At 43.1% G+C, this 26,137-nt stretch overlaps 1 protein-coding gene across 1 annotated transcript; it reads right to left on the bottom strand.

The window, feature by feature from the left end:
* Nucleotides 1–254: 254 nt before the first annotated feature.
* Nucleotides 255–26,137, bottom strand: CPA4 (carboxypeptidase A4). The gene is made up of 11 exons (XM_036864312.1): nt 26,070–26,137; nt 16,019–16,100; nt 15,456–15,590; nt 14,108–14,206; nt 11,165–11,266; nt 9,765–9,867; nt 8,886–8,997; nt 7,641–7,732; nt 6,024–6,223; nt 4,833–4,917; nt 255–442 (listed from the first exon to the last, which is right to left on the bottom strand). The coding sequence occupies exons 1-11, from the start codon at nt 26,135–26,137 to the stop codon at nt 255–257; spliced, it is 1,266 nt and encodes a 421-aa protein (XP_036720207.1).

The raw sequence follows: 26,137 nt of genomic DNA on the forward strand, positions 1-26,137 counted from the left end.
GTGGAAGGAAAGGCATACAAAGGGCTCAGTGAAACAGCAGGACCAAAATACAGCAGGGTGGCAGAAGTGCTTCTCTAAGCACACCACCAGAATGCACAAACTTCAAGGAAGGGGGCTGGAGAGGGGCTGACCTGTGTTCTCTACAAAGCCAGAGGGCTCTGACTCACATGTGAAGGAATAAGCTCCCTTTAATACTGGCCTCAGTGTGTGTGTGTACATGTGGATAAATAAATGTAGACAGAGCGGGCTCTCTTCTAGGAGAGGTTGTCCCACACATGCTCCATGATGGTCTTCAGACCCAGCCAGGTCTCCTCTGTAGTGGGGATGATCTGGTTGGCTGGCAGGAAGAAGCCATAGTGCCCAATATCTCTCAACTCAAAAGTGAATGCATACTTGATGCCATTATCATATGCCCAGTCAACACTGCTGCCACTAGCTGGATCTGTTAAGTCAAAAGAGAAAACACCTTTGAAGCCTAGTTCCTTTCAGGATTAGATGGGAAGGGACCTGGAGCTCTGCCCACCTGTGGTTCCTTAGGGATCTACAGTTATTTCTAAAAGTCATCAGGCCTACAGCACATAAACACTGGCCTGATCCCTATGTCTCAGACTGTCCTGCACCATGAGGGTCTTCACTAGTCTCAATCCAAGAGATTTTAAATCCTCATTTCCATCTTGTCACCAACTCACTGTGTAGACTCCTTCAGGTCACTGGAAGCAAATCTTTAGAGAGTGTGGCAGGCAGCCTCCAAGATAGCCACGATGATCCTTGTCTCCTGGTACTCACATCCTTGTGTTGTGCCCTCCTACACTGGACAGGGCCAACTTGACCTGTTTTTCAGGAGACTGCAGAAATGAAAGTGCGTGCCCTTCAAAGCTAGGTGATAAATATCATGGCTTCTGCCTTGCTCTCTCTTGGATCACTGGCTCTGGGGAGCCAGCTGTCATGTTGTAAGGACACTCAAGCAGCCCTATAAAGAGGTCTATGTGGTGAAGAACTCACTGCCAGTAATTAGCCCTCACTTGCCAGGCATCTGAGTGAGCCATCTGAGAAGAAGATCCTCCAGCCCCATCAAGCCTCTAGATGACTGTAGCCCTGGAAGACACCTTAAGTGCAACATCCTGAGAGTCCCTGAGCCAGAGCCACCCAGATAAGAAGCTCCTGAGTTCCTGACCCACAGAAACTGTGTAAGAAAATTAATGTTTATTGTTTTAAGCTGTTAAATTTTAGGATAGTTTTTTACATCTCAAGAGATAACTGATACACAGAAAGAAGCACAGCCCTTGGGACTTCCCTTTGCCGAAAGGCAAGAGGCCTGTTTTCCTGCTTCTTCCAGTCAAACTCTACTAGAGAAGAAACTGGTTAAAAGTGCAAAGTGTAGATGATACTGAATAATAAAATAACAATGTAATAGCAGCTATCATTTGTTGAACATCTACCATGAGCCAGTCATCATACCGTAAAGTTTACATTTATGATCTCATTTAATCTTTAAGAAGCCAGTGAGATAGGTAATACTGTCCTTGTTTTTCAGATGAGAAAATCCAGGTTCAGAATGAATAATTTGTCTAAGAAAATATAGATGGAAAATGGCAAGGCTGGAATTTAAACCCAATCCATCTGATGACAAAGCCCATGCTTTCTTCAACCGACTTGGGGTCCATTTATTATATAATATATATGTCTGTTAAATGAAAATATGGGTCCCTTTGTTTTTCCACTGTTCCTAAGGGTTGTTTCTCATGATACTATTTGTGATTTTCTAGAGATGCTGCTTCTGCTGCAATTACATGCTCCCAGAGGTTGTGGAACAGGCTCTCCTATACTCTCTGAAATTCTTATGTAATTCCCACAGCCTTTCTCTATACTGAGAAAAATGCTGAATAAAAAAACAGGCAATGGCACCAGAAGTTTCTAGAAGTTATTTACATGGCAAGCTCAAGTATTTCAGAACAGATTTTAAATTCAGGAAGGGGCCAAGAAGACCTCTGCTGAGCAAAGTGATCAGGTTCATGAACTTCACTTTACTTGGGTCCCTGCTAAGTCTACCTACTCTTTTTTTTTTTTAAAAAAAAGCACATATGGGGGACTTCCCTGGTGGCACAGTGGTTAAGAATCCACCTGCCAATGCAGGGGACATGGGTTCGAGCCCTGGTCCGGGAAGATCCTACATGCCATGGAGCAACTAAGTCCCTGCGCCACAACTACTAAGTCCACGTGCATAGAGCCCGTGCTCCGCAACAAGAGAAGCCACCGCAATGAGAAGCCCACGCACTGCAACAAAGAGTAGCCCCCTCTCGCCGCAACTAGAGAAAGCCCGTGCACAGCAACGAAGACCCAAATGCAGCCATAAATAAATAAGTAAATAAATAAATTTATAAAAAAAGAAAAAACACATATGGGAACATACTAATACACTGTTCTGTACACTGTATTTTTCAATTAACATTTGAAGATTATTCCCTATTAGCACATACAGATCCACCTCACTCATTTAAGGGCTGCATAGTGTTTCATTGCGGTAATGCACCAAATGTGTTTTTATCCAGCACTCTACTGATGAACATTTAGTTGCTTACCAGTCTTTTGTGACTATAAACAATGCTGTCATGAACATCCTTAATACTCACAATCTATCCATGAGCTAAACGAGCCCAATGAACTTGTTTCCAAGCCCTTAGTAGATCAGAATCAGTGAAGAGGAGGGGAAAGGGTTGCTAGAGGAAGGTGGCCTGAGGAAGGAGACATGAAAACTCTAAAAAGCAGACACAAGAGTTAAAGAAGAAGGGGCTTCCCTTGTGGCGCAGTGGTTGAGAATCTGCCTGCGAATGCAGGGGACACGGGTTCAAGCCCTGGTCTGGGAAGATCCCACATGCCGCGGAGCAACTAGGCCCGTGAGCCACAACTACTGAGCCTGCGCGTCTGGAGCCCGTGCTCCGCAACAAGAGAGGCCGCGATAGTGAGAGGCCCGCGCACAGCGATGAAGAGTGGCCCCCACTTGCCACAACTAGAGAAAGCCCTCGCACAGAAATGAAGACCCAACACAGCCAAAAATAAATAAATAAATAAACTAAAATAAATAAAAATAAAGGAATTCCTTTAAAAAAACAAAAACAAAAAAACTACGGAGCCTATATTTAAAAAAAAAAAAAAAGAGTTAAAGAAGAAAAACAGGCTGCGCTGTTCAGCAAAAGGATTGAACAGTCCAGTACAGCACAGAAGGGCTTCAAGATACAACAACTGACATTCAGAAGGCCACTCAGTCATGAAGAAAGGAGCTTAAGTCTCTTCTACATACTCTGTTTAAGAAGGCAGGAAAAAAAAAAAAAGAAGGCAGGAAAGTGTGAAAACCCATTTTAGAATTATTTTCATCTAAAATGATTAATCTAAGGAAAAGTTCAGCACTTGAAGGGACAAATGTCAACTACTTATATAACACATACCATAACCCAGGGAGTTAGAGTGTTTTTATATAAAAATTGGTTTCATTTTGGGGAAGAAAGGAGGGCAGACAAAGCCTATAAAAATTACGGAAGATGGGCTCTTGAAACAGGTAGGAAATATTATGTATCCTGGACAATGCTCAGGAGACCCTTTCTCCTCTTCTGCTGGAGGAATCTGATGAGTATCTCTTAATTTTGGCACAGCTTATGCTGGGGAGAAGAATGTTTTTGACATGGGAGGAAAAGGCCATTCTTTAAACTGGCATCTGACCCAAAAGCCAGGACCCTGGTGACCCACAAAGATCTTTTGAGAGGACCTCCTCAGAAGGCTCCTGCCAAGTTCCTTTAGCTCTCTCTGGTGTAGGACTCAGTTCTGACTAATTAGAGGGTGGAGAACCTCTCCTGATGTGTTTGTTCTCTGAGGAGCTCCCATTCAACAACACTAGTAATAATAAACCATGAGTAATTACTGGATTGTTGCTGCAATTAGCAACACAACCACCAGCATCATGCTGAGTGCTTTATGCAGCTTGGGGGCATGTGAAACACAGACAAGAGTGCTGAGATCAGAGTACAGAGGAGGACCCAAGAGGTGGGTTGGAGAATCTTCGCAGAAGAGGAAGACTGAGGGGAACAGCTAGTTGAGGGCTAAGTAGGTAGGACAGGAGAGCAAGTTACAGTATGGAAAAGGAAAGAATTATCAACAAGTTTGCAGGGGCTTTGAGGTGGACCAACTATTGGAAAACTATTTACAGAAGAGGCACAGGAGGGGAAAAGAAGCGCACTTGCTTAAAAGGAGCTTTGCTCCCCACATTTTTTGTTTCTGTTTCCCATTTATAGCTAGGGCCTTGCAGAATAATCATATCCTTCAATTTGATCTAAAAATTTAAAGATCAGACTCACAGAATAAGGGAACTGGAAGGATCTCAGCAGGAATAGAGTGAAATGCTCAGATGAAACACATCAGTGAGAAACCAAAACAAGGGTATTTCCTCAAATTGGAGTTGAGTTGTAGGTGATGGGCCTCAAGACCATCTTCAGGTCTGAAGTCTTGGTAGAGTTTTTGTTTTTGTTTTTGTTTTTTCAGCTCAATGCTAATGATTGTCGGGGGGAAACCCCTAACCTAAGCCTGTTATGCTCAACATGTGTTCATTTTGGACAGGAAGGTGAGGGGGTCCCCTCTACCCGCCGTACCACCACCTCAGTTTGATGAAGATGGCCGCACGCAACAGCTACCATCACACAGACTTGACATAAATTCAGCCTATCATTAACAACAAAAAAAAAGACTACAGCGTAGGAAGGCTGACTTGCAGCTCTTCTCCCGCTCCATTTCAAGTGTCCTCTCAAAGCATTTCCTTATAACCAATAAACTCAGTGAGTACTTACAGACAGTGGTGCAGGTAGGACACACTTGGTACTCAGTGCCTGACAGGGAAGCCAGAGCTTTGGCTACACACCTTGCCACCTCATCCTAGGAGTGGGGAAATCATCAGAGTGAGAAAGAATGGATCCCGAAGTCAGACATTCCTCAGCTGTTCTGTACTGCAGTGGTTTGAAAAATTCCCGACCCCACCCACAATGTTCCCTCCTGGTCTCCTTCTTTCCCATCCAACCAGAGCAAAGGCCTGACTATGAAGTGAGGGAAATGGTATGGTTCCTCCAACTCCTCTTATCCTCAGTTCTTTACTTCCAGTTTGGGGCAGGGGGTAAGGAGAGAGGTGGAAGAAGACCAGATAATCATTCTGAAGCATGTATATTATAAACTCAAATTGGAGGAGCTGTATTCAAGCTCTTCACAGATCTGGAAGGCTGCTCACCAGCACATTAAAAATCTAATAAAGGCACCACCATCTTCACCTATCCTGAGGGAAGGGAATGTCATGTTCATGAACATGAGGGAAGGGCAAGTATGTTCAAGAGAAAACCTTCTAAGAGTTGGGTGTTCCCAGAGTGGAGGTGGAGACAGGGACGCCATATATGGATGTGCCCTACACAGAGCACCTCCTTGAGAGCAGAATCTAGCCCACACCTGGCCAGCCCTGGGTGGGGCTGCATCTGCTGAGAGGCGTGTGAGCTAGCTGTGGCCCCGGGCAGAGGGGCACACTCAAGCAGACCAGCGTGGAGAGAGAGGCCTGCAGTCACTCTGCGGGTGCCAGCCCTACTCCAGTCAGTTCACCCTAAGTGCCTGCTCACATCCTGGTTGAGTCATTGCATGTGACACAGAGCACCCCTAGGCTGTGGCCTACATCCTACTTAAACTCTACCTTACATCAAGTGAGGAGCACCTCCCCCTTGCCCACCACAATGCTACCCACAGTTCTTGGCAAGCAGTGGGTCTGCAATACATTTTGGTCAGAAAAACAAGTGAGAAGGAAAGACAGGGTTGGGTGTGGTTCTTGGAACTCACAGCAAACACAGAAATAAGAGGCATCATCTTCTTCCTATTCCCAGTAGGCCTCATGGCACACTGCAAAGAACAGAGAGAGAACACTGGGGCTTCTTGAAATAAGCCCTGCTCCTGGACTTTGCAGCACCCAGGGGAAAAGCATGCCCAGGGCTGGATGCAGCCCCGCTTACCAGCTCATCAGCATCCGGGGCCTTTTTGACCATGTACCCACATGGATACGTCAGCAGCTGTGAGTAGCTGTGCAGGTCGATGAAGCATTTGAAATCCCCACGTTCTTGAATGAAATCTACCACCAGTTTCACCTCCACTTCTGAACTGGCGTGGGCTCCACGGTATACTTCGGAGCAAGGGTTGTCACTGGCTCCCTCTCCTGTGGGGGGTGGCCCAAGCAGAAACATTAACCCATAGGCTAAGGAAACAGAAATGCAGGATACTCTACCCAGAGGAGGGGGAGAAGGTATGGGCAGGCCATTGCTAGCTTCTCCCTGAGAATCTGGTCCATAGTGTGTGTAAATTGCGGGGAGGGTGTGGCAGTGGGGTGCTGGATCTGCCACACCTGAGCAGGAAAACTGGTAGGACTCCTCTAAATGGAGAGAGCTGACCTTGTATTGTATCACCAACAGTTGTCATAAATAATTAATATCATACTTGACAGTGAGTTGTCAATTAATAAGTATTCTAGATAATTAATATGAATACCAATTAATAATGAAAATGACTCCATTTATTCTGGTGTCAACTCATTCTCTTGGTTCAGATCTTAATGGCCAAGTGCTGCCAAAAATAATCTATTGTTGTGGCTAAAATCTCTTGATTATTTGACAGGTATTAGAATTATTGCCTTCTGTATTACCTCACAATATAGGCCTCTAAGGTATCTGGTCTATGTGTGAAACCATCCCTGTTGTGACTTAACTTTGATGCCCTCAATTCCCACATTTGTATCAGCTCCTTTCCCACAGTCACATTATTTTTCCCCCAATGGTTTTTGTGGTATTTCTATGCAAGTAAGAGAATTAAAACCATTACATTAAAATATTACATTAAAACATTACATTAAAAACAAAACATCAGTACAGCTGAATAGTGAAAGAGAACTCTCAGGCTTTGAAATTCAAAAGTGAGTTTAGATCCTAATTCTTATCAACCATATGCTCTTGAGATGGTCTCTGAGCTTCAATTGTTTCATTTCAGATAAGAAAACTCACTCTCTAGGTCAGAAGAATAAATAATACATGGGAAGGTACCTGGCACATAGTTGGCACTACTGTGGGGATGATTTTTAAATAACTGGAACTCAGAACCCAGGACTCCTAATTCTCATTCTCTTTACATGACATCAAAGGGCTGAGGTTCTTATTTACACACCTAAGGGTAAACTGCTGTAGTTTAATCCTCACAATGTGATCTTGCCTGTTGGGGTAACGGTTGCTCTCTTCTGAGTTGCCACCAACAGCCCTTCCACCCATCCGGTATTGCCCAGAAGCCAGGATGGCCAGGCTACAAAGCAGGCCCATGAATTTATATATCTAAGATAGAATAGTTTTTAAAATATTAGCATTCTCTCAGGAGGACAGGAATTGTTCAGCCATTCCCTTTCAAAATTACAAATAATAATAATAATAATAGTAAAATGATACATAGAGAGAATAAGGGACTTATCCAAGTTTCTCAATGAACCAGCAATGGAGCTAGCCTGGAAACCAGCTCCCTCACTGCCAGCTCAGAGGCCTGTGGACCAGGCTACCCAGGAGTAGCAGGATTTAAAAACTGTCTCCCCCACCTACCTGCAAAACTAACATTCCAATTTCTATTTGGATCGGTACCAACACAGGAGCTTCCAGGATTTAGAGACCGTGTCTTCCTCCATAATCGGTTCGGAAAAATTCACCAAGGAAGGCACAACCTTCAGAGATGGGTCAGGGCACAGGAGAGGTGAAGGTTTTCTTTGGGGGCCTATGACGGAGATGGCACCGTAGATGGGACAAGCTGCCTGCAGCTCTGGAGGCAACTCCAGAGATCTGCAGGATCATCGGGGCTTCAGCCCTCACTAACTGCGGAGTCTCCTCTCATGCCCCAGAGAGAGGAGGCTTAGCCCTTCTGGCCCGGAGAAAAGGACCTCGCCAAAATGCCCTAATGGGACCCAGGCTGACACCATCTGAGTCCACTGAATAACTTCGGGCTTCGGTAAAAGTGGGACAAATGGACATCATGGGCCTCAGTGATCACTGATGTGATAGGAAGTGCACGGCAACTATTTTATCCTTGCCTAAAAAATTAACCTGATTCCAATCAAGCATCTAGATCTGACCACAAGTGAATAGGAAATACAGGAGATGAGGGAATAAATTAAATGGCATAGAACAAAGAAGCCATCAGGCAAATTCAGAATGTGATACATTCTACAGGACAATTTACTTGGTTTCTCCAACAATGAATGACATTTTAAAAGATATGTGGGGGGGTGGGGGTGGGTACCACTGTAGAATAAAAAAGCCTGCAGAGCCGTAACAACCAAATGCAGGTACAGACTTTATTTGGATTCTGATTTCAACAAACTGTCTCAAAAGACAGTTTAAAGATAATTAGGGATATCAGATGATATTAAAGAACTTCCATTAATTTTTTACAGTTGATAGTGGTATATTGTTTGTTGTTTTAATTATCATCAGCTAGAGATGAATACTAAAGAAGTTTTGAATGAAGTAACCTTATGTCTGGGATTTGCTTTAAAATACATCAGGAAAAATGTGTGGGAGGGAAAGAAATGAAAAGAAGATTGGTAAAGTGTTGATAATTGTTCAAGATTCATAATAGGGAGTTCATTAGAACTATCCTCTCTAAGAAAAAAATATTCCCTAGTGACTCTCAGCTCAGAGAATGACTGGAAAATGAGACCCCAAGGAAGCTCCTAATGTGCACATTTTGTGGAAGTTTTCTCTAAGGTCATACAACTATTTAGTTGCAAAGCAAGGAATTCAACAAAAAAGTCTTAACTCCAAACCCAGCCTATTCTGTCAGTATTACTCACTTGAGTTTGTGTGTATACATATCCATCAGGATTGGCCACAGTCAACAAGAAAATGTCCATTTTCTCCAAGATGGAGGTGATGGCTGGATCCTTCCCATAGTCAGATACAGTCTAAGCAGAGACAACGAGCTTGTCAGCTGTGCCCTGCAGGCTGGGTTGCTAGGTCTAAGTCCGTGTATCTTCCCCAGATGCCCAACTCCTAGAACAGCATCCACCCTCTGCAGCCTCCCTGCCACCCTCATAGGTGCAGCGCTCTGCAAAGCCCACAGAGCACTTCAAAACCTGGGGAAACATGGTTGCCTGATGACATCAACCTTACTGAGTCCTGGGCTGCCTTGTTTATTCATTCCTTCCAGGGGGCGGGAACAGGGGAGGGGAGAGCTGCCCATCATAATAGTTATTAGGAATCTGAGCAGCCCCCCTCCCCGTGCTAGGGGTAGGGAAGATGGATCCTCCACTTGCACCACCCCTCCTCCACTGGTGCTGGCTTAAAGTAGACTTTCCAGAGGGACATGGAGATAGCATGATGTCCCTGAGGGTCTGGGGGGCCTGAAAGGGACTAAAGGTAAATCTTACCTGAGCTTTGCTACTGAGAAGGCCCTTCTCCCTTCCTGCGGGACTGACTATGGGTCAGTGTTTTAGGGCCACCTCTGCAGCTCATTAGCTTGCTTGCTGCTATGAATGCACTTTGTCATTTAGCCACAGTGGCCTGACTATGGGGCTCTGATCTTTTGCTTATCCAATCAGAAAAGGAACCCCCCAGCCTATCATGTCTGTGCATAGTGCCTTCCTATCTCATCTCCAGGGTCTAGCTGTGTGGGACGCTGCAGGGCAACCTGGGCCCACCAGAATTCTGGGCTAATACAAGGCAACATGTCTTTCTTTACAGTCCAGATCACCGTGGCCTGTGAGATCCACTCCCGGGAATGGATACCTGAATTCAGCCAAATGGTCAGCTGCTGCCTGCCTTCTCCAGTGCTGAACTGTGGAAGGAAAAAGAGGCCAGAAAATGACCCTCCTGCCCGCCTGTGTCTCCGCTCACCTCTCCTCTCTTCTTCCCAGCTCGCCCCTATTCATTTAATCCATTTAAGATCATTCAGAGACCAAATGTCTGAGGGCACCATCCCTTTATCGGGCTTCTTCGTGACTAGGGAGCTTAATTTGCTGGCTGGCAGGGCCCAGTTGCAGCACTGCAGCTCCAGGCAGCTTGAGCCACTCCAAGGTTGGAAGCAAATAGGAAGGGGAAACAATTGCTATTGTGAATTATAATGCCCGTGTGATTAGAGATACTATTACGCCTCTTGAAAGACCTCAAATGGCAGCCCAACAGAAAGAGACACAAAAGTGCATGAACCAGCCTGTTCTACTTGAGGCAATAAACGAAATCAGTTTTAAAATGAGGAATGGAGGGTTCACTATAGCTCTTTGTAAACAGTATGAAATGAATTCTGGCTGCTGCTTTTTAGTGTGGGGCCCCCTTGGGTCAGAGCTTGGTGCTAATGAAGTAAGGGTCTCCATCAGTTGGCAAATAATCTAAATTTATATAGATTATTTTACGGCAACAAGCTCAATGGCAGGTCTTCTCCCACTGGTAATTTCACCATTGCTATAAACCTGGGCTCCTCAGGGCCCGTATGGATTCAAGCGTTTGACAAATTCTAGGCACTATCACTTGTTCCATGGTTTGTATCTCCAAATTCCTTTTTATTCATTTGGCTGGATTATTTATGTAATTTATGTCACTGCCATAAATTCTCTACTTCTTTTGCCAATATAGACCTGAAATCTGTTAGAAATATCTGGAAATTAGGCTTTATGCAGCCAAGGATCATAGACTGGGCTTAAAACTACATCAACCCTAAAATCAGCTTCCTAGATTGCTTTTCCAATAAGGATCCCTAAAAAGCAAAATAGAATTTTTAGGCCCATCCCAATTTGTCTTCATATTTACAGAAGATGGGAATGGAGGGAAAAGACTGTGGCCAATCTGAGAGCTTTCTGGAACACTAACCGCCTCCCACCTCTTCCTGATTCTGCCTTTCAGCCAAAACTTGGAATGGGATGTGCTCCTACTAACTCCTCCCACATTAGGCAGAAGCAGGGGACCCTCTGTCAGACCAAATTCGAACCCGGGTAGATGTCTCCTCACCTCACCCCCCTCCCTAAAGTCAAGGAGGTCCTAAAAAGCTGCCTCTTTCAGAGGTGTGAGGGCTGAATCCTGGACACAAGGAACCAGGAGCGTGAGTCCAGTTGGGCCCTTCAAAGTGCATGGGGCCTCACCTTCAGTACATACATTGACCGGTTTTCAAATAAATGCCCAATCTTCACCCTGCTCGCCAAGTCAGGAAAATCTCTGGCAATGCTGTCTATCTCATGGTAAATCTGAACAGTGAAAAAGTAAACACAGGGGCATTTTAAAAATTTGTTCAGCTCTGGGTGGGTATATGTGAACGTTATCTTGTTGATCTTAATGATTTTTTACAGTCCCCTAACCTGGGGGTTGTCAATATTATCGGCATGGAATGCTTATTCTTAAGCAACTGCTTAAGAATCCATTTCTACAGTTTTCTAGAGAAAAACACATTTTATTTTTCCACAAAATTATAGTCCATTAAACTAGAGTAGAGAGACTTGTGCAGGTACTGCTCCAACAGTGTGGCCCTTTGCACTATACTAGGCTCAATAATCAGCAAGGGTCCCATTTAGCCAAGGTTCTTAAAAGCACTGCTCTCCAAACTTTTTTATCATTTTTTTCCATCAGTTAAAAAAAAATTCAGCATGCACCCTGAATATATATAATAACACACAAGTATATTATGTACATTATAAAACAAAAAATAGAAACAAAAATTGTTGCATTGCTCAATATCAAAAAAACAAACAACCCAATCCCAAAATGGGCAGAAGACCTAAACAGACATTTCTCCAAAGAAGATATACAGATTGCCAACAAACACATGAAAGAATGCTCAACATCATTAATCACTAGAGAAATGCAAATCAAAACTACAATGAGGTATCACCTCACACCGGTCAGAATGGCCATCGTCAAAAAATCTAGAAACAATAAATGCTGGAGAGGGTGTGGAGAAAAGGGGACCCTCTTGCACTGTTGGTGGGAATGTAAATTGATACAGCCACTATGGAGAACAGTATGGAGGTTCCTTAAAAAACTAAAAATAGAACTACCATACGACCCAGCAATCCCACTGCTGGGCATATATCCTGAGAAAACCATAATTCAAAAAGAGTCATGTACCACAATGTTCACAGACTTGCAACCATTACGGCAGATTGAGCAGAAGCAAGAAACTACCTCCCAAATATATAGGCAATCCAGATAAAATACAATGAAAATGAGTCACAGCCAAATTTAAAAGCCAAAAAAAGGAAAAATTGTGGGTGCCAGAAATGAAGAGGGAACAAGCTAACACAGTAAAGGGCAGAAGATGAAGCCCCAGGACCAGATATCTACCTTAGGCACCGAGAGTTTACAGCAACCAGGAATAGGAGCAGAGGGCAATGGACCCTGCCTGGGGCAAGGAGCTGGAACTTGAGAGCTGGGAATTGGTAATTATGGCCATGCAAAGGGCCTGGAAACTCTACCCACTGACCCTAGAACGTCAGATGCCTGCCCTGCGTCATGAGAGGAAAGAGAGTCACCCAGGAAAAGTTAAAACACCAAGCTGTGTCCAGATGAGGGGTGCAAATTCACACTGCCAACATCAGGGGAAAACTTACCCACAAAACTAACAACGATAACAGCAACCACAACAATACACACAAAGGATCTGAAACTAGAAACCCTGGCAGAGACAAACATGAAATTCCCTTTAGAGACCTAAGAAGGCCCAAGTGATTGTGGAATATGAGCTCTTAAAAGCTGTTTTTAAAAAGAACTGAATATGAACAAGTCAGAAGGGAGATGGTACACCAACCCACAGCAAAAGGCCTTGCAGGGAACGATAGATGGCTGTAAGCCAGATGACAATGATACCTAAAGCCAGAGAACAAAAGTGAGTGGATGGGAAAGAGAGGCTCCTGCAGCAGGCAGGTGAGGGGATGGAGTTTCCAGAATCTGGGGTGACATTTGCCACTGGTTAGCTCAGCTAGGGAGTGCCCCATGTTAATGAGGCTAACGTCATGGGTTTGATCCCTGTGTGGGCCCTTAGCTCTGCTTTCGTCCATGGCCCTGGACTGAACTCCTAACTTTATCCAGGTGTTTTGCAGCTGTATGTCATTGGTCACAAGAGGGATCAAGGGGCAGTGCGGCTGGAAGTGTACACATTAAACAAAGCTACTGACAATCCTGGGAAAGAAGGAGAAATATTTGGTCAAGCTTTGAAAAAAACCTCATCTAGAAGAAAAATAATTCAAAGTATATGCCTCATGAAAAGCATGCCAAGAACTCTATCTTTGGATATAAAGAACAACATATATTCAGCTATAGGAAGGAGAATACCAATTTAGATTTGGGGTGTGTTCCTGAGTTAGTAGAGAGTTTCCAGACTAAGGAAGAAGACATTGAGGGACCTAAGAAAACCGTATGCTATGTGATTCAGTTCCATTCCAGACCTTCTTGGTTCCTCAAATTCCAATATCATATAAAATTATTCTGCTCTAAATTTCTCATTTGAAGGGTTGGCTTACCTTGAAAGTCAGTAATCTATATAAGTGATTTCTAACTAAACACAGCACCAAAACACATTATGGAATAAATATACGTTATAAGTAGTCATGATAAATGAGTGGAAATATTTGGTTAACCTTGGAAATAATCACTTGTCTATTTGCCTGGGATAAGAAACACTTTAATCTGAGTGAATAAAATACAGGGATTCTGGTGGGGTATAAGAAGGTTGAATTACAAGGACTGGAAATGATTGCAATTATTTCATGGTTTTCTTTGAGGGGTTGCTTAAGAAAAGAACAATGCACATGGGAGAAAATGTTCAGTTTGGGTTTCACTATGCTCTTAGGTGTTGGTGGGAGATAAAGAATTAGAAAAGAATTGAAAAATGGATAACTAATAAGAACCTGCTGTATAAAAAGATAAATAAAATTCTAAAATTTAAGAAAAAAAAAAGAATTGAAGTGTACACATTTTAACCCCTCATTGTAGGGGTATTGTGTTAGGGACTAATACCTCCTGGAAGTAAGGAAAGGGGTTACAAAACCCAAAAGGCCAATGACCTTAATCTTAACCTGCTCTGAAATACTTACAGCTTCCAGGGAATGATAGGCTCTATAGTTGAAGTTATTACTGCTCCGTTCTTGACCTTCATTGTATTGCATTTCCTCATCTTCATTATCTAAAAGGGCCTAAAACAGACATGGCAACATTACAAAGTGATCCTTTGGGCATGGAGCTTCATGCTGGTTCCACCATATCTTGGGACATGTGCTGGCCAAGACGGCAGCACCCTTGGCACACATATCAAGAAGCACAAATGTCAAGGTGTAAAAGGGGGTCTGATTTCTTCCACATATCTATATAATCTTACTTCTTGGAGCCCAATATACAACACCTCATTCAAAACCTACTTACTTCCTGGAAGCAACATATGTGCTATTTGGTTATTCTATACCACAAATTCTCTAGACATCAGTCTGCATCTGGTATCCAGTGCCTCTGAAATACCCAGCTTGGGAAACCATTCAGAAACAAAGAAATTCTTACAACCACTCATACTTTGAAGGTTCCTGGCAGATGTCTGTGACATGTGAGGATGATTAATAAGCTCACAGCTGCTCACACCATCAGGAAACTCCTGGGCCAAATCACCAATTAGTCCACAACCCACCTCAGTGAAGGAGAGAACATGAGCCAGACACTGCCCTGCTGTTCAAATACAGCTCATGAAGCTGTTGTCTGGCTTAGGCAGTGATGTTGCCTCTGCTGGGGGCTGCTGGTGACATTCTCCTTTTCTCAAAGGATGCTTTTTTTTGGCCGCACCGCACAGCACACGGGATCTTAGTTCCCCGACCAGGGATCGAACCCATGTCCCCTGCAGTGGAAGTGTGGGGTCCTAACCACTGGACCGCCGGGGAATTCCCAGAGGATGCTTTTTATGACTGATCTTCAGCACCTCCCCACCGGTGCCCCACCTTCTACCCACCATACACTCTGTTCTTCCCTCCTGACTTCAAATAAGAAAAGGGAGAGGGACTTAATACTTGTGGGGCATCTATGACATACCCGGCACTGTTAGACATTTTATGTACATTTAGCCACTTAATCTTCTCAATAAATCGTATGAAGTAGGTGTAACTATTACCGTTTTACTGATGAAGAAACAGCGTCTCAAGAGGTTAACAGCTTGTCCAAAGTCACACAGCTAGCAGTTAGCAAAATCAGGATTTGGATCCAGATCTGGCTGGTTTCCTAACCCATGTGTGCCCTTTCTAGTACAACATGTTCCTCTAAAAAGTCACTGCACTTTACTTCCATATACCTCAATGTCTTCATCTTTTAAATGGAGAAGAATAAGACCAGAACTTGAAAATGTCTCAAGTCCACTCTGGCTGCTTGGTCCTATGCAAGACCAGTGAGGGGCCTTGGCCTATCCACCTGCAGGTCTTCAACAGTCACCAAGTACTCTAAGCCCTGGGACTTCAGGAAGGATTTGACTGGCTGCAGACTGACAGAAGGGAACAGGACATCCACAGGATGACCAAAGGTAGAGGGAGATTTCCAGAAGTTGAGCTGAAGAGAAAAGAAGTAAAACCAGGTTAAAGGATAGTTCAGGTAAAAGGCACAACGAGCTCATTCTTCTAGAACAACCGCCAAAAGCCTTGGTGATCCCTGAGGGGTTGGATTCTGCACAAGGGCAAACTTTGCCATTTCATAATTTTATCTGGTCAGGTCTGCCCAGCAGGCAATACCTGGCAAAGCCCAAGAAGTAATAAGTCAATGCAGATAGAAAGATGGAGCCCACTGCTGAGGCCTCTCATCTCCCTGGACAGCACTGCTGTGATCTACAGCACTTCTCCCCCACCAACCCTCTCAATTGTATAAAGGCATGTTGACTAATACAGGATTATACACAGAAACTCTTCAGGAATAACAATGCCAGTGCTGCAAGAGTCTTCTCCCACTAAAGTTAATTGATACCCAAGAGAAGAACTAGGTACCTTAAAGCTGTCTGAATTCACTAGCTGACTTAGTTTGCTGATCTCATCTCCATTTCTGACATTAATCCTGAAAACTTGGTCCCTGGAGAAAGGAAAAAAAAAGCAAAAGATAATGGTGAGCTTTCAGCTGGCAAATAAACCCCAGGCCTACTATCCCAGACATAACTGGGCCGAATGAGAGGAAATGGTCTAGTCTTTGGTTATAATGTATAGCCATTAAAAATAAGACTACGTGGTAAATATGAAAAAGTGCTTATGGTATAACTTTAAGGGAAATATTAAGTGAAAGAGCAGGACACAAAATTGTATGTATGCCATGATTGCAAGTATGGAAAAAGCAGATGCATTGGAAGAAAAACAGACAACGGAAATATAGCAAATGCTGACAGTGCTTATGTTCGGGTCATGGGATTATGGATGACTTACTTTTTTCCCCTCGTATCTGTTTTCTGTAATGTGGTCATATTACTTTATAATGAAAAACATATATATTTTGCAGAAAGGAATGTTCCTGAGTTACACGCAAAGCTAACTCAAGACATAAAGAAGCACTTCTTCACTGTCAGGGTCTAGGACTGAAACTCTGGCTGAATGTCCATGCTGGAAAGAGCTAGAAAAGAGAATAGACCTTCCATCCTTGGAGGGTTAGTTATTTTTCCTCTTAGCAAAGAGGGGAGAGGCTGGGTGCTCTCCCAGGCCCTTCCAGCTCCAGAACCCTATACAAATGCATGGTGCTGGGGCTGAACTCGGGATTCATCCTCCCTATGGGGCCCTGATAGGGACCAGAAGGAAGCCGGCCAGTCCCGAGTCCCCCTTTGTTGTTTGTCCCGCACTTGTTTCCTATACACCATTTAGCTCCCGCAGCAGCAGCAGGGGTAGAGGCCCCTGAAGTCCTGTGTGTGGGTGGGAGAAGGCCAAGCCTGAAAAGCTGCCTTTGTGCTCTGGGCCGGCTCAGAAAGCCAGGGGAGCCATTAGGCCGTTGCTAGGTGACGGCCGGAATGAATCCACACTCAACGCTGTCACATGCGTCATCCCTTTGACACAAATGAATGCGGGAAAAGCTGCTGGAGAGGGCTGTGGGCTGAAGGACCTGTTGACAGAGAAAATGGTTCTGTCACAGGGAGCTAAACGTGCAGCCACATGTGGCAGATCAGCATCTCCTCATCAGAAAACTGGCTCAATCCGGATGGACTCTCAGAGTTTAACTTTGTTCTGGGAGCTTCTGGGGGATCTCCGTGGGGTCTAGGCTAGCATCAAGGAGGCAAGGTCCACTGCAGAGTTGCTTCTGTTGCAGGTGGCAGGTCTGGAGGAAACGCCATTGATGAAGCCTCACTTTCTCCCAGCTCATCCGGTCTCCACAGAGTTCCGGGAGGTGGGCAGCCAACTGCATCCCATGGGAGCTGCTGAGGCCATGGTGGAGAAGCCACTGGCTGGCGGGTCTCAGCCTGAACCCAACAGCCTTGCTAGATGTTGGACTGCAGCCCTGAAAAGATGGGGAATCAAACCACCATTTCCCTGACAAAGGCAAGCAGCCTTGCAAAAGAAACAGGTTGAAAACAGAAGAGAAATCCTTCCTCCTGGCTGAGTACCAGGACCCATCTGCAGAACTCATGCTCTGTCACAACTCACCCTCAATACCCCAGAAAAAGGGGCATCTTAAAAATGGGTGTTCTGGAAAGTGCCTGTGCATTGGCATCTCTGTTAGCAAAATGAGGCATCGGTAAAATACAGCACTGACTTGAGTAATCACAAAGAGAAAGAGGAGAGAGAAGGAACAGGAAGAGGAAAAAAAAGAGAAACATAAGAATAAGGAGCTCTTAAGAGTATGAAAATCATGTTACACATTCATCCACAGCATGTGTTTTAATTCTCCCAAAGTGATAACTTCACAACAGAACTTTCATACTCCTGGGCACTGTTCATGATAAGGGAACACAGTGAATCTAACTGGCCCGGATGATGATTAAAACCACAGTGCATTTCATCATGTCCTAATTAGCCCAGCTCCAAAGGATAAAGACACATCTGCAGCATGCAGAGAGACAGGGCGGAAAGGCTGGTGCAGAATGGAGTCTTTCCCCATCTGTCTCTCCTCCACCTCTCCCTCCTACACATTCTTGGCTCCAGCCTCACTGAAATTCCAAATTCACCATATACTTTTCCCTTCTATGCCTTTGCACATGCTGTTCCCTCTGCCTGGATGTCCAGCCCTTTTCTTTACCTGCCTAGCCAATCTGCCACCCAGGCTTTAGGACCAATTCCCATCACCCACGAGGTTTTCCCCAACCAGAGAAGACAACATTAGCGACAGTCTTCAGATGGTGCTAAAAGCTGGCAGGGCATGGGGAGAATCTTATATTATTCCCATGAACATAAGCCCATCAGTATCTAGAAACAGAGAGAACATAAGTGGGTGCCAGGTGAAGGGCAGCCTTTCTCTTGCCCTCACTATCCTTGTCTCTATTTGGAAAATGCCTTCCTGAGAGCGTGGGTGGCGGAACACAACCTATCTCCACCATCTGGAAATCTTTTCACAGACCTTAAGCTCTTTCTGAAGATGGAAGATTGGCCTGGGAAGGGGGACATGTTGAGGTTTGCAGGTTGCCATGTTCACCACTCCTACTCCACACAGGTAGGTGCTCCTACAGCTCTTCTTAACTCTGGTACTCTCCAATACCCAGGGCTGGCCAGCTGCTACCACGCAATGGCTAGTGATCCACTCTCAGTCACCCTCACATGTGTCCCATGTTCTGGACAGTCAATAGTCACCTTGGTGCTGAGCTTCTATCTCTCCCCCTTTTACCATGTGGGCAGCCAAGTGGCCTGTTCTTTGTGCCTTTCTCACCTGCATCCCCAGCCAGGCTTAGAAGCCACCACAAGAGATGATTTCACAGAACTCTTAAATGCCAACCAGTTACTGCTGATGTTACAAGTTCTGCAACTACTTCCTGTTCTATGCTTGCTGTGCACCTTTAGGCATCCTGGTCACCATCCTATCCTTAAGATGAGTGAAGCCCAGGACAGAAGACACCAGCAGAGTGAGAGAGACTGGGGAGGTAGGCGAGTTAGATGAAATGAACAGAGACTGGGGGGTGCGGTGGGGGGAGAAACCATCATCTTCATCTGCATCAGCACTGTTCCCCCTCCAAGCCAACCTGCATCCTGGCTTCCCAACCACTTGAATGCTCAGAGGCCAGCTTCCCCTTGCTCTAAATGTTCACCAAGCTGGCTGCCTAGGCCGTGTCTGTGGACCTCAGGAAGAATTCCTCCACCTTTGCTGGGTTCCCTATTATGAGGCAAGAACAGATTTGGGGGTAAGGATGACACTATTGGTTATAACCATCTGCAATTTGCTCAGGCACACAGCCCTTTCTGCGCAAGCGCCTATGGTGAGCACTCCAGAGCTCAGCCAAGAAGCCTCAACCCAGGTGTCCGCTGCATTATAAGAGAAGTCTGAATCCTGAGAAAGAAAGATTTTTCAGCCACGTGAATAGGAGCAGCGAGAGCCTGAGAGCTCTATGCATCAGCCCACATGGCAGCAAGGGTAGTTATTACACACTTACTGCTGAGCTGCCTGTGGAAAAATCTCCTTCCCTGACCACCTGCTATGCCTAAAACCTCTGAGCCATTTGGCAGTAGAGACCAGGTGTGAACGGAAGTCATCGCCATAAAAATTACTCAATCACATATAAGTAATTACCTCAATAAACAATCCCAAAGTCCCTTTAGCCAGATACTATAATGGAGAGTAAACTAACAGATATAGACAGATCAGTGAGATACAGGATTCTATCTGGAGATTAACTTGTGTTATAACAAAAGCATATGGGTTTTGCTCCAACTCCCCTGCTTACCAGCCAAGTGGCCTTGGCCAGGATTCTTAACCTTTTTTTTTTTTTAATAGATTTTTATTGGAGTATAATTGCTCCACAGTACTGTGTTAGTTTCTGTTGTACAACAGAGTGAATCAGCCATATGCATACATATATCCCCATATCTCCTCCCTCTTGAGCCTCCCTCCAGCCCTCCCTATCCCACCCCTCTAGGTCGTCGCAAAGCACCGGGCTGATCTCCCTGTGCTATGCAGCAGCTTCCCACTAGCTAGCTATTTTACATTTGGTAGTGTATATATGTCGCTGCTACTCTCACTTCGCCTCAGCTTCACCCTCCCCCTCTGTGTCCTCAAGTCAATTCTCTATGTCTACATCTTTACTCCTGCCCTGCCCATAGGTTCATCAGTACCATTTTTCTTTTTTTTAGATTCCATATATATATGTGTTAGCATATGGTATTTGCTTTTCTCTGACTTACTTCACTCTGTATGACAGACTCCAGGTCCATCCACCTCACTACAAATAACTCAATTTCATTTCTGTTTATGGCTGAGTAATATTCCATTGTATGTATGTGCCACATCTTCTTTATCCATTCATCTGTTGATGGACATTTAGGTTGCTTCCATGTCCTGGCTATTGTAAATAGTGCTGCAATGAACATTGTGGTACATGTCTCTTTTTGAATTATGGTTTTCTCAGGGTAGATGCCCAGGAGTGGGATTGCTGGATCATATGGTAGTTCTATTTTTAGTTTTTTAAGGAACCTCCATACTGTTCTCCATAGTGGTTGTATCAATTTACATTCCCACCAACAGTGCAGGAGGGTTCCTTTTTCACCACACCCTTTCCAGCATTAATTGTTTCTAGATTTTTTGATAATGGCCATTTTGACGGGTGGGAGGTGATACCTCATTGTAGTTTTGATTTGTATTTCTCTAATAATTAGTGATGTTGAGCATCTTTTCATGAGCCTCTTGGCCATCTGTATGTCTTCTTTGGTGAAATGTCTACTTAGTTCTTCCGCCCATTTTTTTACTGGATTATTTTTTTTTTGATATTGAGCACCATGAGCTGTTTGTATATTTTGGAGATTAATCCTTTGTCCATTGTTTCACGTGCAGATATTTTCTCCCATTCTGAGAGATGTCTTTTCGTCTTGTTTATGGTTTCCTTTGTTGTGAAAAAGCTTTTAAGTTTCATTAGGTCCCATTTGTTTATTTTTGTTTTTATTTTCATTACTCTAGGAGGAGGGTCAAAAAAGATCTTGCCGTGGTTTATGTCAAAGAGTGTTTTTCCTATGTTTTCCTCTAAGAGTTTTATAGTGTCTGGTCTTACATTTAGGTCTTTAATCCATTTGGAGTTTATTTTTGTGTATGGTGTTAGGTAGTGTTCTGATTTCATTCTTTTACATGTAGCTGTCCAGTTTTCCCAGCACCATTTATTGAAGAGGCTGTCTTTTCTCCATTGCATGTTCTCACCTCCTTTGTTGTAAATTAGGTGACCATATGTGTGTGGGTCTATCTCTGGGCTTTCTATCCTGTACCATTGATCTATATTTCTGTTTTTGTGCCAGTACCATACTGTCTCGATTACTGTAGCTTTGTAGTATAGTTTGAAGTCAGGGAACCTGATTCCTCCAGCTCCGTTTTTCTTTCTCAAGATTGCTTTGGCTATTTGGGGTCTTTTGTGTTTCCACGAGTTGTAAAATTTTTTCTTCTAATTCTGTGAAGAATGCCATTGGTAGCTTGATAGGGATTGCATTGAATCTGTAGATTGCTTTGGGTAGTAAAATCATTTTCACAATATTGATTCTTCCAATCCAAGAACATGGTATATTTCTCCATCTGTTTATGTCATCTTTGATTTCTTTCATCAGTGTTTTATAGTTTTCTGAGTACAAGTTTTTCACCTCCTTATGTAGGTTTATTCCTAGGTATTTTATTCTTTTTGTTGTGATGGTAAATGGGATTGTTTCCTCGATTTCTCTTTCTGATTTTTTGTTGTAAGTGTATAGGAATGCCAGAGATTTCTGTGTATTAATTTTGTATCCTGCAAGCTTACCAAATTCATTGATTAGTTCTAGTAGTTTTCTGGTGGCATCTTTAGGATTCTCTATGTATAGTATCATGTCATCTGCAAACAGTTACAGTTTTACTTCTTCTTTTCCAATTTGTATTCCTTTTATTTCTTTTTCTTCTCCAATTGCCATGGCTAGGACCTCCAAAACTATGTTTAATAATAGTGGCGAGAGACATCCTTGTCTTGTTCCTGATCTTAGTGGAAATGCTTTCAGTTTTTCACCACTGAGTATGATGTTTGCTGTGGGTTTGTCATATATGGCCTTTATCATGTTGAGGTAGGTTCCCTCTATGCCCATTTTCTGGAGAGTTTTTATCAGAAATGGGTGTTGAATTTTGTCAAAAGCTTTTTCTGCATCTATTGAGATGATCATATGGTTTTTATTCCTTAATTTGTTAATATAGTGTATCACACTGATTGATTTGCATATACTGAAGAATCCTTGCATCCCTGGGATAAATCCCACTTGATCATGGTGTATGATCCTTTTAATATGTTGTTGGATTCTGTTTGCTAGTATTTTGTTCAGGATTTTTGCATCTATGTTCATCAGTGATATCGATCTATAATTTTCTTTTTTTGTGATATCTTTTTCTGGCTTTGGTATCAGGGTGATGGTGGCTTCATAGAATGAATTTGGGAGTGCTCCTCCCTCTGCAATTTTTTGGAAGAGTTTGAGAAGGATCAGTGTTAGCTCTTCTCTAAATGTTTGGTAGAATTCGCCTGTGAAGCCATCTGGTCCTGGACTTTTGCTTGTTGGAAGATTTTTAATTACAGTTTCAATTTCATTACTTGTGATAGGTCTGTTTATATTTTCTAATTCTTCCTGGTTCAGTCTTGGAAAATTGTACCTTTCCAAGAATTTGTCCATTTCTTCGTGGTTGTCCATTTTATTGGCATATAAAAATATATGGCATATAGTTGTTTGTAGTAGTCTCTTATAATCCTTTGTATTTCTGTGGTGTCAGCTGTGATTTCTCCTTTTTCATTTCTAATTTTATTGATTTGCGTCCTCTCCCTTTTTTTCCTGATGAGTCTGGCTAAGGGTTTATCAATTTTGTTTATCTTCTCAAAGAACCAGCTTTTAGTTTTATTGATCTTTGTTATTGTTTTCTTCATTTCTTTTTCATTTATTTCTGCTCTGATCTTTATTTCCTTCCTTCTACTGACTTTGGGTTTTCTTTGTTCTTCTTTCTCTACTTGCTTTAGGTGTAGGGTTGGATTGTTTATTTGAGATTTTTCTTGTTTCCTGAGGTGAGATTGAATTGCTATAAACTTCCCTCTTAGAACTGCTTTTGCTGCGTCCCATAGGTTTTGGGTCATCGTGTTTTCATTGTCATTTGTTTCTATGTATTTTTTTATTTCTTCTTTGATTTCTTCAGTGATCTCTTGGTTATTTAGTAGTGCACTGTTTAGCCTCCATGTATCTGTGTTTTTTTCAGTTTTCTTCCTGTAATTGATTTCCAATCTCATAGCATTGTTGTCAGAAAAGATGCTTGACACGATTTCAATTTTCTTAAATTTTCCGAGGCTTGATTTGTGACCCAAGATGTGATCTATCCTGGAGAATGTTCCATGTGCACTTGAGAAGAAAGTGTATTCTGCCACTTTCAGGTGGAATGTTCTATAAATATCAATTAAATCTGTCTGGTCTATTATGTCATTTAAAGCTTGTGTTTCCTTATTTATTTTCTGTTTGGATGATCTGTCCATTGGTGTAAGTGGGGTGTTAAAGTCCCCTACTATTATTGTGTTACTGTCAATTTCCCCTTTCATGGTTGTTAGCATTTGCCTTATGTATTGAGGTACTCCTACGTTGGGTGCATAAACATTTATAATTGTTACATCGTCTTGGATTGATCCCTTGATCATTTTATAGTGTCCTTCCTTACCTCTTGTAAGGTCTTTATTTTAAGGTCTATTTTATCTGATACAAGTATTGCTACTCCAGCTTTCTTTTGATTTCCATTTGCATGGAATATCTTTTTCCATCCCCTCACTTTCAGTCTGTATGTATCCCTAGGTCTGAAGTGGTTCTCTTGTAGACAGCATATATATGGGTCTTGTTTTTGTATCCATTCAGCCAGTCTGTGTCTTTTGGTTGGGGCATTTAATCCATTTACATTCAAGGTTATTATCGATATGTATGTTCCTATTACCGTTTTCTTAATTGTTTTGGGATTGTTTTTGTGGGTCTTTTTCTTCTCTTGTGTTTCCCGCCTAGAGAAGTTTCTTTAGCATTTGTTGTAAAGCTGGTTTGGTCGTGCTGAATTCTCTTAGGTTTTGCTTGTCTGAAAAGCTTTTGATTTCTCCATCAAATCTGAATGAGATCCTTGCTGGGTAGAGTAATCTTGGTTGTAGGTTTTTCTCTTTCGTCACTTTAAGTATATCTTGTCAATCCATTCTGGCCTGCAGAGTTTCTGCTGAAAAATCAGCTGATAACCTTATGGGGATTCCTTTGTATGTTATTTTTCATTTTTCCCTTGCTGCTTTTAATATTTTTTCTTTGAATTTAATTTTTGTTAGTTTGATTAACATGTGTCTTGGTGTGTTTCTCCTAGGGTTTATCCTGTATGGGACTCTCTTTGTTTCCTGGACTTGGGTGACTATTTCCCTTCCCATGTTAGGGAAGTTTTTCACTATAATCTCTTCAAATATTTTCTCAGACCCTTTTTTCTTCTTCTTCTTCTGGGACCCCTATAATTTGAATGTTGGTGCGTTTAGTGTTGTCCCAGAGGTCTCTGAGATTGTCTTCAATTCTTTTCATTCTTTTTTCTTTATTCTGCTCCTCAGCAGTTATTTCCACCATTATGTCTTCCAGCTCACTTATTTGTTCTTCTGCCTCAGTTATTCTGTTATTGATTCCTTCTAGTGTATTTTTCATTTCAGTTATTGTGTTGTTCATCTCTGTTTGTTTGTTCTTAGTTCTTCTAGGTCTTTGTTAAACATTTCTTATATTTTCTCAATCCATGCCTCCATGCTATTTCCGAGATTCTGGATCATCTTTACTATCATTACTCTGAATTTTTTTTCAGGTAGAGTGCCAATTTCCTCTTCATTTATTTGGTCTTGTAGAATTTTACCTTGCTCCTTCATCTGTGACTTATTCTTTTGCTGTCTCTTTTGTTGTTGTTGTTGTTGAGTGGGATTGTGTTCCTGTCTTACTGGCTGTTTGGCCTGAGGCTTCCAACACTGGAATTTGTAGGCTGTTGGGTAGAGCTGGGTCTTGGTGCTGACATGAGGACCTCTGGGAGACCTCACTCCAATGAATATTCCCTGGGAACTGAGGTTCTCTGTTAGTCCAGTGGTTCAGACTCGGAGCTCCCACTGCAGGAGCTTCGGCCCGACCCCCAGCCATTCGCTTGGGGGTTCCTCCCATCTTCTTGGGCGTCAAGGTCCCCCACCGGTGTCTGGCAGGTGCCCTAGTTGTGGGGAGAAATGTACTCCGTGTCTTCCCACACTGCCATCTTGACTCCATCCCCCCCAATCTTCTAGTAGGGTACCATGCCATCCTTTCATCTCTCCTACCTCCCAAATGTCCTCTCCTTTGCAAACCTCAAGGCATTCTGTGTGCAGCACGTGTGCATGTGTGTGCACACACATGCACACACACACAGAATGTACAGGTGTATCCTTGCATGTCACTTTTCATAGTTAAGGCTAGGCAAGACCTATCAAATCTCCATATGCCAAATGCTGACGAGAAAGCTCCACCAAACCTTAACCATTAATAGAGAGGTGAAGCCAAAGAGCCTATGACCCAGGCTTTCCCTTAAGCATGGCAGAAATTGAAACAATTTCTGGTAATTCTTAGTAATTCATAATATAGGAGTAAGAAAGTAGGAATGCCTGAAACTGACCTTACAAATAAGAACTAGGAAGGAAAAGAATTGGCAGGAATTAGGGAGCTGGGGAGGGACTGTGGAGACCACCTAGTCCTGATATCACAGATGAAGCTGAGCCTGAGAGAGAAGTAATTGACCCAGGATGACACAAGGGCAAAGCTGGGACTGGAGTCCAGGTCTTCCTTCCCAACACCATACCATTTGAGGTATAATCAGCCATTCATTTCCAAATCCATTTGGTTCCCATATCTCTGAACTAACCAAGTAATAATAAGTCCAAAAGGAACTTACCCAAAAAACTTTTCTTGGCCACAGATGCTGGACCCAATAAGGTCCCCAAAGAACAGTATCCACTTCAT

This window comes from Balaenoptera musculus, chromosome 9 (assembly GCF_009873245.2).
Source record: "Balaenoptera musculus isolate JJ_BM4_2016_0621 chromosome 9, mBalMus1.pri.v3, whole genome shotgun sequence".
Taxonomy (NCBI): Eukaryota; Metazoa; Chordata; class Mammalia; order Artiodactyla; family Balaenopteridae; genus Balaenoptera; species Balaenoptera musculus.